Consider the following 18,747-nt stretch of genomic DNA (forward strand, 5'->3'; position numbering starts at 1 on the left):
AGCAAGAGCTGCACCTCCGTTGGGTTTCTGGTCTCATGACTTGCATATCTTTTCTGGATGGAGTTCAAAGGCAGGCCATAAAAAAAATGGCCCAGCGGTTGGCAAACACACCTTGGGACGGGCTACACATGAGCTGCTCCGCTCCAGAAAAAGGTTTAGAGGCACCTGGAGCTCTCTGCTCAAACCAAGATCAAACCAAAGCATGATTTCCTACGCTGGAGCACTTCACGTGGGGACCCACCTTGCAAGAAAGACACGTTTTCCCCCCAAACACCCCTAAAACTCACTCTGATGCTTCACAATTAAAACTAGGACAGTGCCATGAGGTCTCGTCACCCCACCAAAGCCCAGATCTAGGACAAACCCCAGCGTTGCAAGGGCTGAGTGTACTTTGACCTCCTCACCCTGTTCATTTTATTTCCCAGGCTCCCGTAAACCAAGTGCTCCAGCTCTTTGCTCCTACCTCTCATCTGCAAGTCCCTACCCCCAAGAAGGGTCATCCAGATGCTCTTTGGAACAACGACAATCGGGAAGAGGTGGGACAGACGGCAGCACCTCAAGACCCTCACACATGCTCCATGACAAAGAATTCAAGACTTGGTTAAGGGAGAGTTTGAGGGTTGGGCTTGTAAACCACATGAACATCTACCAGAAGACTTTAAGGACCAAATTCTTGGGGTTTTTTGGTGTCTTCCTGGGCACGGGGCTGTACAACCGCCGGCTGGGGTAGCTCAGGCCAAGACAGACGCACGGACTCAACCAACAGTTGAGCAACAGCAGAAATTGCTCTTCAGAAACCGCTGTTTAAGAGACCAACGCTCCCTTCGTGCAAGCCCCAAACACCACTTCCCTTCTCCGTTGCTTTGCTCGTAGCTGTTGGCAGCCGACGCGAAACAAGCCCGACACTGGTGACCTGCTCGGGGACAGGAGGACACCACCAAGAGCGAAGCAAAAGATGTTCCTTCAGCTGCAGCGAAATGATGTTAAACCGTTATTTTGCGCAATTTCCAGACACGAGTTTTTCATCTCGGGCACGGGCAGGATCCTTTACCTTCCCCGGAGGACAGCGGTGAACCGCAGCCACCAAATGCCACCACTTTAGCACATCTCCAGCCAACCCATGCCCCCACAGGGTTGATTTGTGCTCCATCGGAGGTCCCTATGGCAGGCTCCCAGTGACCGGCATTAAAATAAAAAAAGAAAATAAATCACACATCCTAAAATCATCTCCCTTTCTCCAGCTGCTCCCAGTACGGCTCTGGGTGCAGATGCTTTTCAGTATTTTAATGCGAAATTGCAACCGGACCACATGCGTCCACTCAACATCATCCAGATTAACGCAACACAAAGTCATCTTATTTATCGCCAGACTGGCCACGCTCAAAGGTACCAGCGAGATCTCCGGAGGGCGGCTCAAAAAAATGGCAATTATTGGGTTGGTTGGGGTTTGTTGGTTTTTTTCCAGCGGTGGATCTGTTTGGATCAGCTCTGCAGCGTACAAGTCCTGGAGGAGCTTTGCCAAGCCGGTCTGTGTTGCGGTGCGGAGCACAGCCGTACACTGGCTCCATCCAAAACCCGACACCCCAATTTAGGGCTGCCCCCCGGCTCCGTCCAAAACCCGATGCCCCAATTCGGGGCCGTGCACCAACTTCATCCAAAACCCGACGCCCCAATTCAGGGCCATCCCCCGGCTCCGTCTCAAACCCGACGCCCCGATTTGGGGCCATCCCCCGGCTCTGTCCAACACTCGATGCCCCAATTCGGGGCCGTGCAAAGCAACCGGCAAACATTTGCCATTTGCAGCAATATTTGATGCCCTGCCGCCCAATTTTAGCAGCGCACGCGGCCCTTTGCAACACCTTGGCACCCGCAAACCACCCGGCACGTCTCCGTCTCCAAATCCTTGTTGCACAAGCCAGGAAAAACCATGCCGTACAGCTTAAATCCAGCTTTTCCAGCACCCAACGTCCAAAGGGCTCGATCCGGCACAAACAGGAACCTGAGCCCAGCACCCAGCCACGTGCCGCGGATCCTGCTCGGGCATCCCCGGACCGCGACATCCATCCGCTGCTGGGATTTATTGATTTCTACTGTACAGCCGAGCTGCCACCGGTGCTTTTCCAGCCGCTTCCTCCTTATCTCCATCCGCCCCGCGGCGGTTTGATTATTTAAGCACCATGCAGACTTTGCTCTTCCGAGCAAAGAAAAAAAAAGTCACCTTTGCCCTCTTCCCCGCTCCCATCCCCTCCGAAAGGATACTTGGGACTTTCGGAGGAGGGAAGCGGGTTCGGAGAGTCGTTCAGCCTTCATCCACCACCCCCCATGCTCCCACAGAGAGGATGAGCATGGTTTTGGGGTGAAAGCCATCCCCTGGAGAGGTTCCAGGGTGGGTGGGGAGCTGGGTAACGTGGATCAGGAGCCAGCCCCACCCACGGTGATTCGTCACCGGTGCCACCAACCCCCCCCAAAAAAAGACCCAAATTTGGGCAATTTCATCCTGGTGATTCCCTCGTCCTGCAAAATCCCTGCGGCACCTCGCGCTCAGCCCGGAGAGCAGCTCCCGTGTAGCAGGACGCCCCTAGAAAAGCCCCTGCCGCATCTAACGAGCTTTGCTTTAACGATGACGAAGGTGGCAACATCGCAGAGGCCAGGACCGAGGACATCTACAAGGATACACTCCGTGAGCGTGCAAAAAGAGACGCCGCAGGGCTCCCACCATCCCCAATCTCGCTGGATTTCTCCCCATTTTGCAAGGGGAGCCAAGCACACAGCCCCGGATCCCTCCCTCCGCGGCAGCGGGATTTTGCCGGGGGTGCAAGGGGAAACTGAGTCACGGATTGGAGCCCTGCAGCTTGAGATGATCTCTTTTTAAGGTAATTTAAGCCAGACATCACCCTCTGGGCAGCGGCGCCCCAAAATCAGGCTCTTCTCGGCATCACGGAGGGGGATGCAGCCGAACGGGTGAGCATCGTTATTCCCCAGCGGCAATTAAAACCCAAATTACCGCCAACCCAAGGACGGGTTGTCCCCAAACCTCTCCAGGCTGTAAAACACGGACGGGGACAACTTCCCAACACAGGCAGCACCGGTGACCGTCAAACCCCGTGGCTTATTTCTGCCACTTAATTACTTTCCGAGAGCTTATTCGGTAAGAAAAAAATACCTACAACCTCCAGCCCCACGGGACCGGCGAGCACTGAGCTGTCGGGACAAGCCAGTACCTTCCCCCAGGGTTGTTCCCTGCGTGGGCAGCAGGCGCCGAGCCCACCTCCGCCCCGGGAACGTCGTGTCCTGCCCCTCGATTTCCCGACTGCATCGGGCGGTGACGGGAGCGGAGGCAAACACGGCTCCGAGCATCCTTCCCCGGGTTCTTATGCGTGACTCCGGGCTCAAGTGGGCTCTTGAGTTTCATTCCAGCAGGGGGAAAAAAAAAAAACAAAAATTAAAAAAAAAAAATATATATATGTGTGTATATAAAAAATAACCGGGTCGTGCACGTGGATGCTGGAGAGGGGAGGGGATCTCCGAGCGTCGAGATCAGCCTTTCCCAGGAGCGATCTCAACTTCAAGAGCTCCTTAGTGGTGCTTGAAGGGATGAATCAAAAGAGGCTCTTGGCCCGTGACAGCGGTTCTTGCAAGTCAAGACTGGAGGGGGAAGGGGAGAGGGATGGAGAGGGGACACAGAAGAAGGGATTAAAAAGAAAGAAGTGGAGTTGGGGGGGGGGGGGGGGAATAAAATAGGTGGAGGAACAAAAGGGACACGGAGGTGGGACAAAGGCTGAGCCTCAGCCCCTGCCACATGCAGTCCATCTGGGGTATTGTCCTCGCTGTCAGACCTGTATAAATTAAACCCCCGGCGCCGTGAGCGCCTCCCCTACCTCCTTGCCGCGGCATCGTCTCTTCTTGAAGGGAGCAGGAAAAAAAAAAAAAATAAAATAAAATAAGTCTGTAAAAACTTCTCTATCTCCAGCTTCCCAAGCTGCCACGCCGCCTGACGCCGCAAAAGCTTGAGCGTCCTTCGGGGAGCTCAAAGGGGTGATTCCCCCCAAGGTGGGAGGGTTTGGGGTGGGGGGGTGGGGGGGATTGGTTTGCTCCTGCTAGAAACCCCCTGCCAAGAGGACGAGGCGGTGCAGGGTGCTGCACGGTGCCGAACAAGCCCGCGGGCTCTGGTTCTCCGCCAGCCCTTTCGTATCGCCTCCCAAAAAAAGACACAGTGGATTTATTTAGTCACCGGCATCCTAAAAAAAAAAAAACCCCACAAAACCCAAAAAACCTAAAAACACAAACCCAAAAAACATCCTGCTTCTTTCCCCCCCCCCCCCCCCGAGCTAGAAATGGCCCCAAACTAAACCGAGAGCGGCTTCCCCACAATCGCAATCAAAATAACCGTAAAAAGCTCTAAATTGGGAATAAACGATGCTGCGGCCGGGTTTCACCGCCTGCAGCATGGGAAAGCCCTGGGGTGCCCATCGGGGGCGGGCAGCGGGACGTCAAAGCAATTTGGGATGAAAAACGCTTCTTTTTAGCTAAAGCACACGAGTTGTTTGTACCTGAACTGGGTGTTTTCCCAGTTGTCCCGGTTCGGCACACGGCCGAACCTCGCGGCGTGCATCGGTTTGGGCTTTCCAGTCCAATATACGATGGATAAAATCCCGTCCTGCAGAACCGGGCTCAACACCGGGGATATTAAAACATCGAGACCAAATCAAACCCCATCTCCGATGCGACCGGGAGCAGAAGAGGAGCCTGATGCTGACCCGCAGTAGCTCGGTCGGATCCTGTACCGTCGATTCAACGCGTTATAAGCCATAAAAGAGAAGATTCGGCTAAATCGAGACATATCTGGCGGCTCCAGTGCCGGGAACGGCAGATTTCGGGTGGATAATCTCACGCCAGGACCGCAAACGCTGTTTCCCCTCTTCTACCTTCCTCGTATTAAATCAACGGGGGACTGTAGTGACACCACACGCTGCCACAGCATCCCCAGACCAGGATGTCCCTGCGCTAGGGACCTTGGTGACGCCGCACACTGCTGCATCGGGGACCTTGGTGACACCCCACACCGCCACAGCATCCCTAGAGCAGGACGTCCCTGTGTTAGGGACCTTAGTGACACCGCACGCTGCTGCATCGGGGACCTTGGTGACACCAGGCACTGCCACAGCATCCCCAGAGCAGGACGTCCCCACACCGGGGACCTTGTGACAGCCACAAGCATCCCTGGTGTAGCGTGTCCCCGTGCCAGGACAACATGAAGTGCCGTAGCAGGATGTCCCTATATTGGGGGACCATAGTGACACCCCACACTGTCACATCAATCCCAGAGCAGGATGTCCCCGTATTGGGGACGGTGGTGACACCCCACGCTGCCACGGCAATCCCAAAGCAGGACGTCCCCAAATCGGGGACCGTGGTGACACCCCACGCTGCCACAGCAATCCCAGAGCAGCACACCCCTGTACTGGGGACCTTGTGACACCCCACACTGCCACAGGAATCCCAAAGCAAAATGTCCCCAAATCGGGGACCATAGTGACACCCCACACTGCCATGGCAATCCCAAAGCAGGACGTCCCCAAATCGGGGACCCTGTGACACCCCACACTGCCACAGCATCCCCAGAGCAAGGTGTCCCTATACTGGGGACCTTGTGACACCCCACACTGCCACGGCAATCCCAGAGCAGCACACCCCTGTACTGGGGACCTTGTGACACCCCACACTGCCACAGGAATCCCAAAGCAAAATGTCCCCAAATCGGGGACCATAGTGACACCCCACACTGCCACAGCATCCCCAGAGCAGGACGTCCCCGCGTCGGGGACCCTGTGACACCCCACACTGCCATGGCATCCCCAAAGCAAGATGTCCCTGTACTGGGGACCTTGTGACACCCCACGCTGCCACGGCAATCCCAAAGCAGGACGTCCCCGTATTGGGGACCCTGTGACACCCCACACTGCCACAGCATCCCCAGAGCAAGGTGTCCCTGTACTGGGGACCTTGTGACACCCCACACTGCCATGGCAATCCCAAAGGAGGACATCCCTGTACTGGGGACCTTGTGACACCCCACACTGCCACGGCAATCCCAAAGGAGGACATCCCTGTACTGGGGACCTTGTGACACCCCACACTGCCACGGCAATCCCAAAGCAGGACGTCCCCGTGTCGGGGACCCTGTGACACCCCACACTGCCACAGCATCCCCAGAGCAAGGTGTCCCTGTACTGGGGACCTTGTGACACCCCACACTGCCACGGCAATCCCAAAGGAGGACATCCCTGCATCAGGGACCTTGTCATGCCCCACACTGCCCCAAGCATCCCCGATGCAGCATGTCCCCATGCCAGGGACATCAGGACACTACACATGGCCACAGCAATCCTGAAGCAAGACATCCCCACACTGGGGACCTCGTCACACCCCACACTGCCACGGCAATCCCAAAACAGGACGTCCCCACATCGAGGACCCTGTGGCACCATCCCCAAGCGCGGAGAGGAGCCGGGTATCATCCCTCCCACACGTGTAGCCGAAAGCGCAACCCCAACCCACCCGTCCCCAGCCCCCCAGCCAGCAAATCTTCCTCCAAAACCTCCCCACGCACCGGTGGCACCCGTCACCTCCGGTGAAACCTCCGACCTCGTGCTCCATCGCCAGCGGGGACATGAAGCCGGGTGACCGGGAGCCGGGGGAACTGAGGGGACCGGCCCCTCCCCGGGCAGCCCCAAGCCAACGCGATGCCGGGAGCGGTGCAAGGGAGGAAGAGCCGAGCAAAAGCTTGACGTGTTGATGGGCCGTGACCGACCGCAGCTCCAACCGCCCCAGCGATCCCCAGGCCGATACGGGGAGGAAAAACCCCTCCGGGTGCGGGTTGATAAGGGTGCCGGCGATTCGGGAAACAAGGAGGGAACCACAGCTTGAAGATAAAGGCTCGGCGATTCGGATCCTGCCTCGCCGGGTCCCACAGGGAAGCGGCACACCCCGCTTTACCCCGGGGGATGAGCCCCAAAATAGGAAGGGAGCGAAGGTTGGAGCATCTCCAAGCCCTGTTGCTGCTGCCCGCGGCAACAAGTTACACTAAAAGAGCCCCCGCGCGGCGCAGCACCCCAAAAAAATCCCGGTGAGCAGCCCGAAACATCCCCCCAAAGAGCAAGGAAGGGAGATGAGGCCACCAAAAAGTTGCGAGAAGGGTCCCCGTGGGCCGCGGCACTCAGCCCCCATCACTCACGGTGCCTCCAGCCAAAAACAGGGTGATGGTTCGGGTACTACAACCGGAGATGGGAAATCCCCGGCACCGGCTCCTTCCTCCTCGCCGGCTCAAAGCTCAGTCGGGCAGAACGGAGCAGCTGCCCGAGCCGCCACGGCGCTCGTTCCTCCACTAACGAGCCCGCGCGCTGCAGAGCCGGCGTGCCGCGATCACCAGCACCGGGGCGAGCAGCAACGTGGGGTTTCTTCCTCCACCTCTTCTCCTGAGCCACCATCCTTCAGGCGTGCCGGCAGCACTGGCACCGGCTCGGCGCTCTCCGGCACGCAAGCAGGACATGCCGCTGCTCTGGAGGGATGCTCCACGTCAAGGGCACCCCAAAAACCAGCCTCATTGCGGGGAGCGTCTCTCCCGGCAATCGCTTGCTGACCTCCCAGCAGCAGCGTGGACTCTGCCTGGCTCGGAAAAACTTACCGGCAGCTGCCAAACCACCTCTGGCTCACGGTCGGCGGCGCTCGGCAGAGGCTGGGATAATTTCGCCGTGATGAGGCTGTTGGAGGCATGAGAAGAGCCCCAAAACCTTGAGGTTGGCGGCACCGCAAGCATTTGTGCGGGGTCTTCCCACACGACAAGACCCTTAGACCGGCGTGCCAGTCTTAGCCTCCGTTTTGGGGCATCTTGGGCCATTTCACCTTGGTTTTTCGAGCTGGGAAGCAGCGATGGGGGCTTGCATCACTTTAAGTCTGCCCATGAGCAGGGCTGGAGCTGGGTCCCACCCGAAGCACCCCAGGACCCCCGCTGAGCCCCACCACGCACCCAGGGCCAGGTTGGACACCCGGATGGGGACATTCTCCATCTCCCGACGCAGCCCTCGCTATTTTTTGGGCACCGACTCCCTCCCCTTTTTTAAACGCCCGCGTCCATCCTGTGATGCCCGTGCCCCCACGTAGCTGGACACAAGGGAGCAAGGACCGTGCAGAAACGGGGGACAGGACGGAGCGAAGGTCCCATAGCTCTCGCCTGTTCGGACACGGTCATCCTTGATAACACCTCTCGCAGTCCTGAGGCCTAAACTTACGTCAAGGGCCTAAAGACCCAGGCTCTGAAACACATTTGAACCCACTGAGAGAGAAAACCTAAGGCGGGGAAGTAAAAGGAGAACCTCGCCCGCATAAAGTTAAAAGTAAAACCAACTTGTGATACCGAGCGCTTAGTTTAGTGATACAGCAGTTACGGCTCCTCATTATTAAAATAAGAGGGAAGGGGAGAAGACGGCGCATTTGAGTAAAAGATAAGCCCCAACCAAGGGCTTATCTACCGAGACCACGCGGCAACAAAAGCATAAAGGACGCGGACTGGAGGAGGCTCCTCGGAGCTGGACTGAGATCCCCGAACCGTCTGTGACCACCGGCTTGATCCTTATCGACAGGTCGTATCACCCTCCCTCCGTATGTGGTTGTGTCGTGTTAGGTGTTACTATTTCGCGAACCCGGACGCTTGCTTAAGGATCCTGGCTCTCAATAAACTGTCACCACATAGTACCCGCCTGCCTGTGGAGTCTGAGCAGGGGTTGGTTCCCCCCCCCCCCCCCCCCAACCCCTTCTTTTAGTACTATACGGTGCACGACACATCCCCCGGAGCTCATTTTCCACCCGTTGACCACGGTGAAGGAACCGAGAGCTGAAAAGCTTCCCAGATGCAACGTGGTCCTTCCCCACCCCCCTCGTGGCGGGTAAATAACAGGGGGACTCACCAAACAGATCGCCTGCGCCGGGAGATAAGGTTTTAAGTCAACCGGTGTTTGCGGAGGTGGGCAAACTCATGACGGGGAAGCGGTGTTGGAGAAGAATCGCAGCCGGCGACTCCACCGCTGTTACTGCTTCCAGCTGGGGAAAAAGCCACCCACCAGCCAGGGGACAATCGATGAGGCAAATCACCGGCCGGTGGAGGGATCCGTGGCCACCATCCACCTCGTTTTCCAGTGAGGACACGGGGATGGGGAAGGACAGGAGGGTTGCAAACGCATGGAGGGGTTCAGGTAGGACCCGGGATGGTGGAGGCACCTATCCAGCGTTTGGCACTGAAATGATGGAGTAGTTGAGGTGGGACAGGGTTAATCCTCCAAAGCAGGCAGAGGACAACCAGGGATCTACAAATGAGCGGACAACTTGCAGCAGCCGTGCTCGATAGATAAGGAACTGGCCGGAGAGCCGCATACAAAGAGTTATAGGCAACGTCTCAATGCCCAGGTGGAAACCAGCAACAAGTGGAGTCCCTCAAGGGTCCATACCGGGACCAATGCTATTTATTATCTCCACCAACACCACGGATGGAGCACACCCTCGGCAAGTTTGCGGGTGACAGCAACCTGAGTTGGTAACTTGAGGGAAGGGATGTCGTCCAGAAGGACCTCGACAGGCCAACATGACTTCTTGATGAGCCAACGTGAACCTCATGAAGTTCAACGAGGCCAAACGCAAGGTCCTGCACCTGGGTCGGGGCAACCCCCAGTATCACAAACTGGGGGACTGAGAGCAGCCCCATGGAGAAGGGCCTGTTAGGGCGGGTCCAGAGGAGGCCACGAAGATGATCCAAGAGCTGGAGCACCTCTCCTATGAAGAAAGGATGATATAGTTGGGGTTGTCCAGCCCGGAGAAGCGAAGGCTCTGGGGAGACCTTCTTGTGGCCTTTCCATATATAAAAGAGGTTTATAAGAAAGATGGAGGAAGACTTTTTACCAAGACCTGTAGGACAACGGGCAACAGTTTTGAACTGGAAGAGGGTAGATTTCGATTGGAGTTAAGGAAGAACTGTTTTATGATGAGGGTGGTGAGACACTGGACCGGGTCGCCCAGAGATGCTCCATCGTTGGGAGTGTTCAAGGTCAGGCTGGTTTTGAGCAACCTCATCTAGTGGAAGATCTCCGGGCCCACGGCAAGTTGAACTAGATGATCTTTGACAAGGGGGACAAGGGGTCTCCAACCCAAACCATTCTATGACAACCTCCCTGCTCATCCAAGAGCCCTTGGAGGAGAGTTTTTCCCAAAGCCGAGTCAGGGATGGACCCAACGGGGTCTCCCACGGGTGACGAAGATCTCCCACCCCATAGCAGGACATCCCCTGCAAGAGCATCTGGCGCGCGCAAGGGGTTTTCACGATGCCAAGGACATCCCAGTATAGCTCCACACCAGTGCTGGGGACCACCCAGTCCCTGCCGGAGCTCCTCATCCCCCACCACCCTCGTGGCACCGGCGGCACGGCTTCCCCAGCACCGAGCAGTGAGGGAGAGGACGATGCCTTTGCCCTGCAAGCGCGCAGCCGCCCTCGGCAGAGCCGGAGGAGCGTTTCCGTTTCGAGAAGAGGGGATTTCAGCGAGGCCAGGCGCAGGTGGCACGGTTTCGCTCCGCTCGGCACGGCTGCGGCTTCACCAGCAATACCGAAAACGCATGGGTCACCACCGGTGCGGCACAGCCCCCACCTGCTCCCTCCCAACACAGCACCAGTCCCACACCGACACACGGTGGAGCACAGCCCCCCCCCGTTTGGGGACACCTTCGGTTTGGGGTCCCGACACCACGCCAGGGGGGACAAGGGGTCTCCAAAAAGCCACCAGCTGGACCCACCATCGGGTTTTGCGCCTGTCTGTGGTGCTGAAGCCGGGCAGCGGCGTGTGGATGCCGGCCCGGCATTCGCACCCTCGCTTCTCCTTCCATCAAATCCACGTGTTTCTCATCGTACCGCGATTCCCGTTTCACCGTGAGATGCTGAGAGTTGGGGAACATCTCCGACACCAAGAGAGCAAACGCCCACCGCAAACCGCCCCGGCGCGATGGTGCGACCATCAGGCAAACCAACCGAATCAACCCGAGCATCACCGGGCACACACGAAGCACCGGGAGACGTCCCCGTCCCCCAAGAAGCCACCCCAACGGCGCCGACCGGGGACTTACCGGCCACGTCGTGCGCTTCCAAAGCAACATCAGGCTCCTGGCGGGAGAGCGACGAGAAGAAGTCGGGGTCCTCTTGCAACGGGCGCAGCTCGGCGCCGGAGGGTCCCTTCCCCTCCCTGCTCATCGTTGCCAGATCATCCGCGGCGTAGAAAGCATCTTCCTCGAGCTCCGTCTCCGTTTCCACCGACGTCCCAGATAAAGCCGGGTTCTCCAGGGGCTTTTTTGCATCTTGAAGGAAAGCGGCTCTTCGTTCTTCGCCTTGGGGGCACTCAAGGGCAGGAAAAGTCTCTTTGTTTGGCTCCGGTGTCATTAACAGGGCTCTGCCTCCATCTCCTTGGCGCTCTGAGAAATTAGGGACAGCTTTCTCCATCCCTCGCCGATTGTGCTGTGTCACTCGGAAAAAAACACCGCGCCGGCACTCAGGAGGGTTGGCGGCCAGGGACTGCTGGCAAAATCTACAAGAAATAAGAGATAAAAGAGGAGAAAAAGAGAAAAGAGGCTGGATTTTGCCGAGGTGGAGGAGAAACGGTTGCGGCTCTGCCCATGCCGGGAAACCCAACGGTCTCGGTGTCTCACCGTGGTCACCAAAGCTCTCAGTGTCCCGGAGCCGCGTAAGACATCAGGTCCCATCACTCTCCCCTTGCAAAAATTGATGCCACCAGCAGCCAGCACGGTGCCGGGTCCCTGCCAGAGTCGAAGGACCCCAAAAGGTGCCGCTTCTCCCCAACACGAAGCTTTTTCCCCGCTCCCCCTCTGCGCCGCGATTTGCCGAGGGAACAGCATCCCCTCCATCCCCTGCCACGCACCCCCCCAAAAAACCCCAGTCGCCCTCAAATCGATTATTTATCCCCCCAAAAATTCAATCCCGCCATGCAGCGCGGGGAAAGCCACCGGTTTGCACCCCTGGGAGCTCTGCTCCGCTGCCAGCTGCCCCAAAACCAGGGCGGCTGCCCCCAAAACCAGGCCGGGGCGGGGGGGGGGGGGGATTTTGGGGATGCTGTGCCACATCCTTCCCCTGTATGAATTCAAGTGGATGGGACAAAGTGGTACCTTCGGGCTGGGGGACCCTTGAAGGGTTTGGGGACCCCTCGAAGGGCTTGGGGACCCTTGGGGGGCAACCAGGTATCCGCCACCCAAGTGTGGAACCCCCCACCTCAAAAATAAACCGTCACCCCCAAAACACCTTCCACCACCCGACGCTGCCGCAGCTGCAGGTTAAAGGGTGAAAAATAAAATCGTTGGGAGAAATAAAGGAGAGCGCTCAGGATCCTGATCTCTGCAGGGCGGAGATGCCGGGTCAAATCCTGACCCGGAGCGGGCGGAGAAGGGAAAAATAGGAGGAAAGAGGCGCTAAAAAGCTGGGCTTATCAGCTCCGCTGGAGGATAAAGGCACAGGAGGAGAGCGAAGGAGCTAAATTTACCCCGCCGAGGAAGAAGGCAGAGAAGAGACTATAAATACCTTCAAGGTAAAGAATGCAAATGAAGAGGGAATTATTCGAGCTGGCGCAAGAGCAAGATGTTTCCCCGCCCCGGGGCCGAGGGAGGAGAGCGATGGAGCAAACCCCAATGCCCGGCAGCCACCCTGAAACCTCTCCCGTCCCGAAGCAGCCGGTGCCCGTCGCTTCCCCCGGGGGGAACGATGCCCGGAGCCAACATGGGTTAGTTTGCCAATAAGAAGTGAAAATAGAAATTCAATTAAATCAATTAAAAATACGTTGGCTCCAAACGCCGGCATCTTTCTTCCGTGAGGATCGGTTGCTCCGGCTGGCTTCGGTTCGTACGGAGCCTCCTCCAGCGTCGCCCCGAAATGGCACCCGATGCCCACGCCGTGCCGGCGGGATGCTCTCACCCTGAAGAACGGCGCCGCGTCGACGCTTCCCCCAGGCCCGGGGGAGGTTTTTGGGGAGCAAATCCCAAATTTGTGGATGTTTAAGGGTTTGCCGCGGTGTCAGCTCGGTGCCGGTGGGCTGGGATGAGGGTTGCTCCGCCAGGATGAAGCCACCCGCACCAGCTTACCGGGCAGAAGCAGGGGATCGCGGCGTCACCCCGTCTTTAACCACAGTCTGGCTTAAATCCGGTCGGACACACACGGCACTCCCTTTTTACCGCATCTACCATCGTGCCACAGTGGCTCATCCATCGTGCCGGCAGGATGGGAGCCCGGCAGCCGGCACGGCACCGGCGTTTCTCCCGGTGTTTCCCGGCGTGCCGTCAAACGACGAGGAGTCACCCCAAAACACGTTGCCCCGCTGCAAGGGAATAAAAAAAGCACGGCAACGTGCCGGGCGCGTGGTAGCGATGCGCCGGCAAAACTGGCAGGGGACAGGCAGGGGACAGGCAGGGGACAGGCAGCAGCACCTGGGATCCAGGGGGAGAAAAACCATCGCGGGGGTTTTGCTTTTTAATTGCAGCCGCATCTCGGCCCGGCCGGAGACCCCGGCACATCCCCGAGCCGGCGGGATCCATCCAGGCGAGAATGGGTGGGGGAAAAAAAAACCCCACGCAATAGGTTTCTTTTCAAAAGCTGCGGGGTTTTTTGGGATGCGGGTTTGGTCCGAGCCAACTCCACGACAGAATCTGGCATCCCTCAGGGACCACCGGCTCCTTTCCCCGGCGATAAATCGCAGCATCCCTTCGGCACCGTGCTCGCCCGCCTCGGTCCAAACCTTCGCTCACCGAAACGTGCCTCACCGCGGCCACGCCGAAACCCCCGCGCCGGGAATGACGCCAAATCCCCCACCCGCACCCCGGCATCGGGCTCGGCATCACCCACCGGCGCCTCAACCCACCAAAACCCCAATACCCAACCAAACACGAGCCGGCGCAGACAGGGCAGGACATCGGTGCCGCATCCCCCACCTTGCTCACTAAAAAAACCCCAGATTTTTCAAAGTTTTCCCTTTTATTCTTCCCAAAACACGGATCCACCCATCCGCCGTGCCGGCGGCGCTCCCTAAAAACCCACCGTCCTCCCCAAAAACCCACTTGGGGTGTCTTCAAGCTCACCGGGGCAGGGGGGGAAAAGGGAGTGGGTTTTTTTTTTCCCCCCCTCGGCTCGCTCTGCGCCAGCACCCTGAAAGACCCGAGCGCTCACCGTAAAGTTTAAAAAGCCTCTTCCCAAGCTCTGCTCGCTTCCCTGCTCGCTTCCCGAGCTCTGCTCGCTTCAAGGGTGGGAGCCGGACTGCGGAAACCCTTCCCCCAGCCCATCGCCCCAGAGCCATGCAAAGGCGGAGCAGAATTGGGACAATTTAAATGCTAAACCGGTTAAGTGGGGACAATCGCTGCCTTCCCTGGAAGTCAAGAGGAAGGGGCCTTTCCCCAGGCCAAACGGCTCCCGGCGGAGTTCTTGCAGTGGGTCACCCTGCGCCCTTGCCGCACGCTTGAGTCAGGAAGGCTTTGGCTGCGTGTTTTTTTTCCCCCCTGTGCGGCTGTTTGGGTTTTTTTTTTCTTTTCCCCCCTTTGCTGGGAGAGCAGAGCCACAGCGCAGGAGGACGGTGCCGGTTTTTCCCCCTTCATATTGGATCATGACCAAGCGTGCGGGGTCCGGCACGCTCATGGCACGCTTGAGCCGGGCAGGCTACGGCCGCGTGTTTTTTCCCCCACATGGTTGGGTTTTTTTTTTTCCTCCCTGGGAGAAACCTGTGGCAGAGCGAAGCCGCGGCGCAGAACGGCACTGGTTTTTTTTTCCCCTTCGTGGTGGGTCACAGACAAGCGCGCAGGGTCCGGCACGCTCGTGGCATGCTTGAGCCAGGCAGGCTACGGCCGCGTGGTTTTTCCCTCGTGTGGTTTTTCTTCCTCCCTGGGAGAAATGTGTGGCAGAGCAGAGTCGCAGCGCAAAGGGAACGGCACTTTTTCCCCTCTCCGTGCCGGGTCACGGCCAAGCGCGCGGGGTCCAGCGCGTTCACGGCGCGCTTGAGCCGGGCAGGCTCCAGCCATGGGCTTTTTTTCCTCCCTGGGAGAAACGTGTGGCGGAGCGGAGTCGCGGCACAGGAGGACGGCGCCGGTTTTTTCCCCCTCCGTGGTGGTGGTTCATGGCCAAGTGCGCGGAGTCGGCGCGCTCACAGCATGCTTGAGCCGGGCAGGCTACGGCCGTGGGGTTTTTTTTTTCCCCCCTACATGGGTAGTTTTTTTTTTCCTCACCGGGCAGAGCAAAGTCACAACGCAGGAGGACGGCACTGCTTTTTCCCCTCTCTCTGTGCCGAGTCACGACCAAGCGTGCGGGATCCAGCACACTCCAGGCATGCTTGAGCCGGGCAGGCTACGGCCGTGTGGTTTTTTTCCCCCCTGTGTGGGTTTTTTCCCCCCTCCCTGGGAGAAACGTGTGGCAGAGCGGAGCCGCGGCACAGGAGGACGGCGCCGGTTTTTTTTCCCTCCCTCCGTGGTGGTTCATGGCCAAGTGTGCGGGGTCTAGCGCGCTTGCGTCGACCAGGCTCCAGCCACGTACGTGGGTTTTCCCCACGTGTTTTGTTCGGGGTTGGGGGTTTTTTCCCCCCTCCTGTGGCAGAGCGGATCCACAATGCAGGAGGACGGCACCGGTTTTTCCAGGTGCCAGGTCACGGCCAAGTGCGCGAGGTCCCGCATGCTCCAGGTGCGCTTGAGCCGGGCAGGCTCCAGCCACGTGGTTTTTTTTTTTTCCCCCCACGTGTTTTTTTGGTTTGTTTTTTTTTTTTTCACCCTCGCTGGCAGAGCAGAATCACAACGCAGGAGGATGGTGCTGGTTTTTCCTTCTCCGCGCTAGGTCACAGCCAAGCTCGCAGGGTCCGGTGCACTCCAGGCACGCTTCAGCCGAGCAGGCTGCGACTGTGTGGTTTTTTTTTCCCCCCTGTGTGGTTTTTATTCCTCGCGTGGCAGAGCAGCGTCGTGACGCAGGACAGCACCAGTTTTTCCCTCTCCGTGCCAGGTCGCAGCCAAGTGCACAAGGTCCCGCGCGCTCCCAGCACGCTTGAGCCCGGCAAGCTCCAACCGTGTGTTTTTTTTTCCCCCCCCACGTGTTTGGTTTTGGTTGGTTTTTTTTTTTTCCCCCCTTGCTGGCAGAGCAGAGTCGCGATGTAGGAGGACGGCACCGGCTTTTCCTCCTCCGTGCCAGGTCACGGCCAAGCTCGCAGGGTCCAGCACGCTCCCACCGTGCTTGAACCGGGCAGACTCCAGCTGCGCGTTTCTCCCCCCCCCCCGGCCCCCCCCGTGTGGTTTCTTCTTCCTCGCGTGGCAAAGCGGAGCCGTGACACAGGAGGACAGCGCCGGTTTCCCTCGCTCCATCCCTGGCCACCACCAAGCGCGCAGGGTCCGGCGCGCTCGCACCAACGCCGCTTACGCGCAAAACACATCGCACCCACGAAGAAAACTCCGAAGGGGAGCGAGCACTCCAGATTTCAATGCGGGAGGAATTCGGGGAGGATCCGGAAAGCTCCCAGGACTCAAGCCAGGATCGTGGACAATTTCCTTCCACGGGGAAACCTCGAGCGATCGGCGACATTCCTCCCCGGCGTTAACGAGCTCGTTTAGCAGAAAAGCGTTTTGGGTTTTTTTTTCCCCCCCCAATCCCGGAGCAAAGGACGCGTCCCCCAGGGAGCTCTTCCATTTCTGCTCTGACGGTCGTGGCTAGAAGCCAGTAAATCCCGTGCCGAGGGGTTTTGTTGGGACGCGGGGCTTTGCCGGTGCTGGGATCCTCGGGGAATTCAGCTACAGGGTCGTCGGTGCTGCCAGGGTGGGGATTTTGCGGCGTCGAGCGGAGACAATCGTGCGCCAACTCCTCTAAACGATGCGCCAGGGAGGGAAATCCGGCGTCGAGCTGTGCCGGGATGAGCCAAAAGCTGCTCCGAGCCGTGCCAGGATGAGCCGAAAGCTGCTCCGAGAGATGGTGGCACCGCTCTCGCCTTCATGCCGTACGGCAGTGGCGCCGGCTGAGCTCCGACCCGCTCCCCGCCATCGAGCTGCTTGAGAAGAGGAAACATTCCCGGCACCACGGCACCGCACCAAAAACCTGCCACCGAACCCACCAGCGCTGCCAATCCCCGGCACGGGATGAAACGCCGCGGCACCGCTGCCTTCACAGCCCCCCCGTCGGCCCCGACACCGCTCCGGCCGGCGGAGGAGGGAGATGAAAAGTTCCCGGCGGAGATTACGAGGTCGCTGGATGCTCGTTTAACCCCGGTTAAGGAGCTCAGGAGAGGTCGGCCTCCTCCCACCGGCGCAGGAACGGTGCCGGTGATGGCGACGGAGGTGAACCGGCACGGGAAGGGCCGGGGGAAAGCGTTAGTGCGGGTCCGGATCCATCCCGTCCTCCCCCCACCCCCCGCGTTCCCAACCGGTGGATACCGAATCGAGCACCGCTCGGTACCGGCTCTCCCGGTGTTGCTGCCTGGCACCTGCCTGTACTTAACCCCCTGCCTGCCCCGGTCGCCTGGGTCCCCCCACATCACCACAACCACCCCCCCCCCCCCCCCGATGCCCACCCGGTCGCCTGGGTCCCCCCGCATCACCACACACACCCCCCCCCGATACCCACCCGGTCGCCCGGGTCCCCCCCTTCACCACAGCCCCCCCCCTCCCCTCCATGCCCACCCGGTCGCCTGGGTGCCCCCCCCTTCACCACAGCCCCCCCCCCCCCCCCCGCGGCCGCCGCATGCCCGCCCTCCCCGGGCCGCCTGGGTCCCCGACGTCCCCCCCGGCCGCCTGGGTCCCCCCCGGCCGCCTGGGTGTCGTGTCCCCCCCCCCCGCGTTTCAGCACCCCGGACGGGGCCGGTATGAGGTGGGGTGGGGGGGGGGGGGGGGGGGTTGGGGGGGAGAAGGGGTGGGTGTCAGCGTCGCCTCCCCCCGACCCAGCCGCGGGTCCCCCGGTAGCGGCTCCCGCTTTGGCTCCCGCCGGGCCAGGGCACCCCCCCCAGCCCCTCCCCGACACCCCGCCCCGCCCGGGCACTCACCCCGCCGGCCCCCCGGGGCCGGGCCCGCCGGGCTGCTGCTCCTCCTCAACGGCGCCGCTGCTGCAACCGCCGCCCCCGCCGCCTCCTGCCCGGCTCCGGCCTCCACAGCAGCCGCCGCGCCGGGGACATGGTCCCTTTAAATCCCCCCCCGGGGGCCCGGCCGGTCCCGCCGCCGCCGCCGCCGCCGCCGCCGCCGCCGCCGCCTCCTGCGCCGCTCCGGCCGCTCCCCCGCCCCCCTCCCGGCGGCGGGGCCTGACTACGTCACGCCGCGCGCGACCAGGCCGCCGCCGACATCTTGGGGGCGGCGAACGGGGTCCCAGCGCCGCCTCCGCCGCCGCTGCCGCCGTCGCCGCCGCCATGTTGGGCCGCGCCGTCCCCGCCGCGCGCTCCCGCCCCGCCGGAGCGGCCGCCGCGCGTCGCCGCCGCCGCCCTCCGCCCTCTCCGACCCGCGCGGCGCGCTGCTGATGACGTCGGCAGCTGGGCGCCGGCGCCATCTTGGGAGTGGCGGGGCGGGGGGGGGGGGAGGAGGGAAGGGGAGAGGCGGCGCGGCGACCTTCCAGGAGGGAGGGGGGGAGAGCGGCGCGGCTTTGCGCGTCATCGGCGAGCGACGGCGGCGCCGCGCGGCCATCTTGGGGGGGCGGAGGGGGAAGGTCTGGCTGGTCGGGGA

At 60.2% G+C, this 18,747-nt stretch overlaps 1 protein-coding gene across 1 annotated transcript in view; it reads right to left on the reverse strand.

Moving 5' to 3' along the window:
- WIZ (WIZ zinc finger) overlaps positions 1 to 18,439 on the reverse strand; it is a 59,724-nt gene extending 41,285 nt beyond the window's left edge. The window contains exons 1-2 of the mRNA XM_076360830.1: positions 18,081 to 18,439; positions 11,161 to 11,615 (exon numbers count right to left, since the gene is read on the reverse strand). Of these exons, the coding sequence (XP_076216945.1) occupies positions 11,161 to 11,615; positions 18,081 to 18,439 (814 nt within the window). The remainder of the gene's footprint in view (positions 1 to 11,160; positions 11,616 to 18,080) is intronic.
- Positions 18,440 to 18,747: the final 308 nt, after the last annotated feature.

The sequence above is a fragment of the Aptenodytes patagonicus genome, chromosome 30, assembly GCF_965638725.1.
Source record: "Aptenodytes patagonicus chromosome 30, bAptPat1.pri.cur, whole genome shotgun sequence".
NCBI lineage: Eukaryota > Metazoa > Chordata > Aves > Sphenisciformes > Spheniscidae > Aptenodytes > Aptenodytes patagonicus.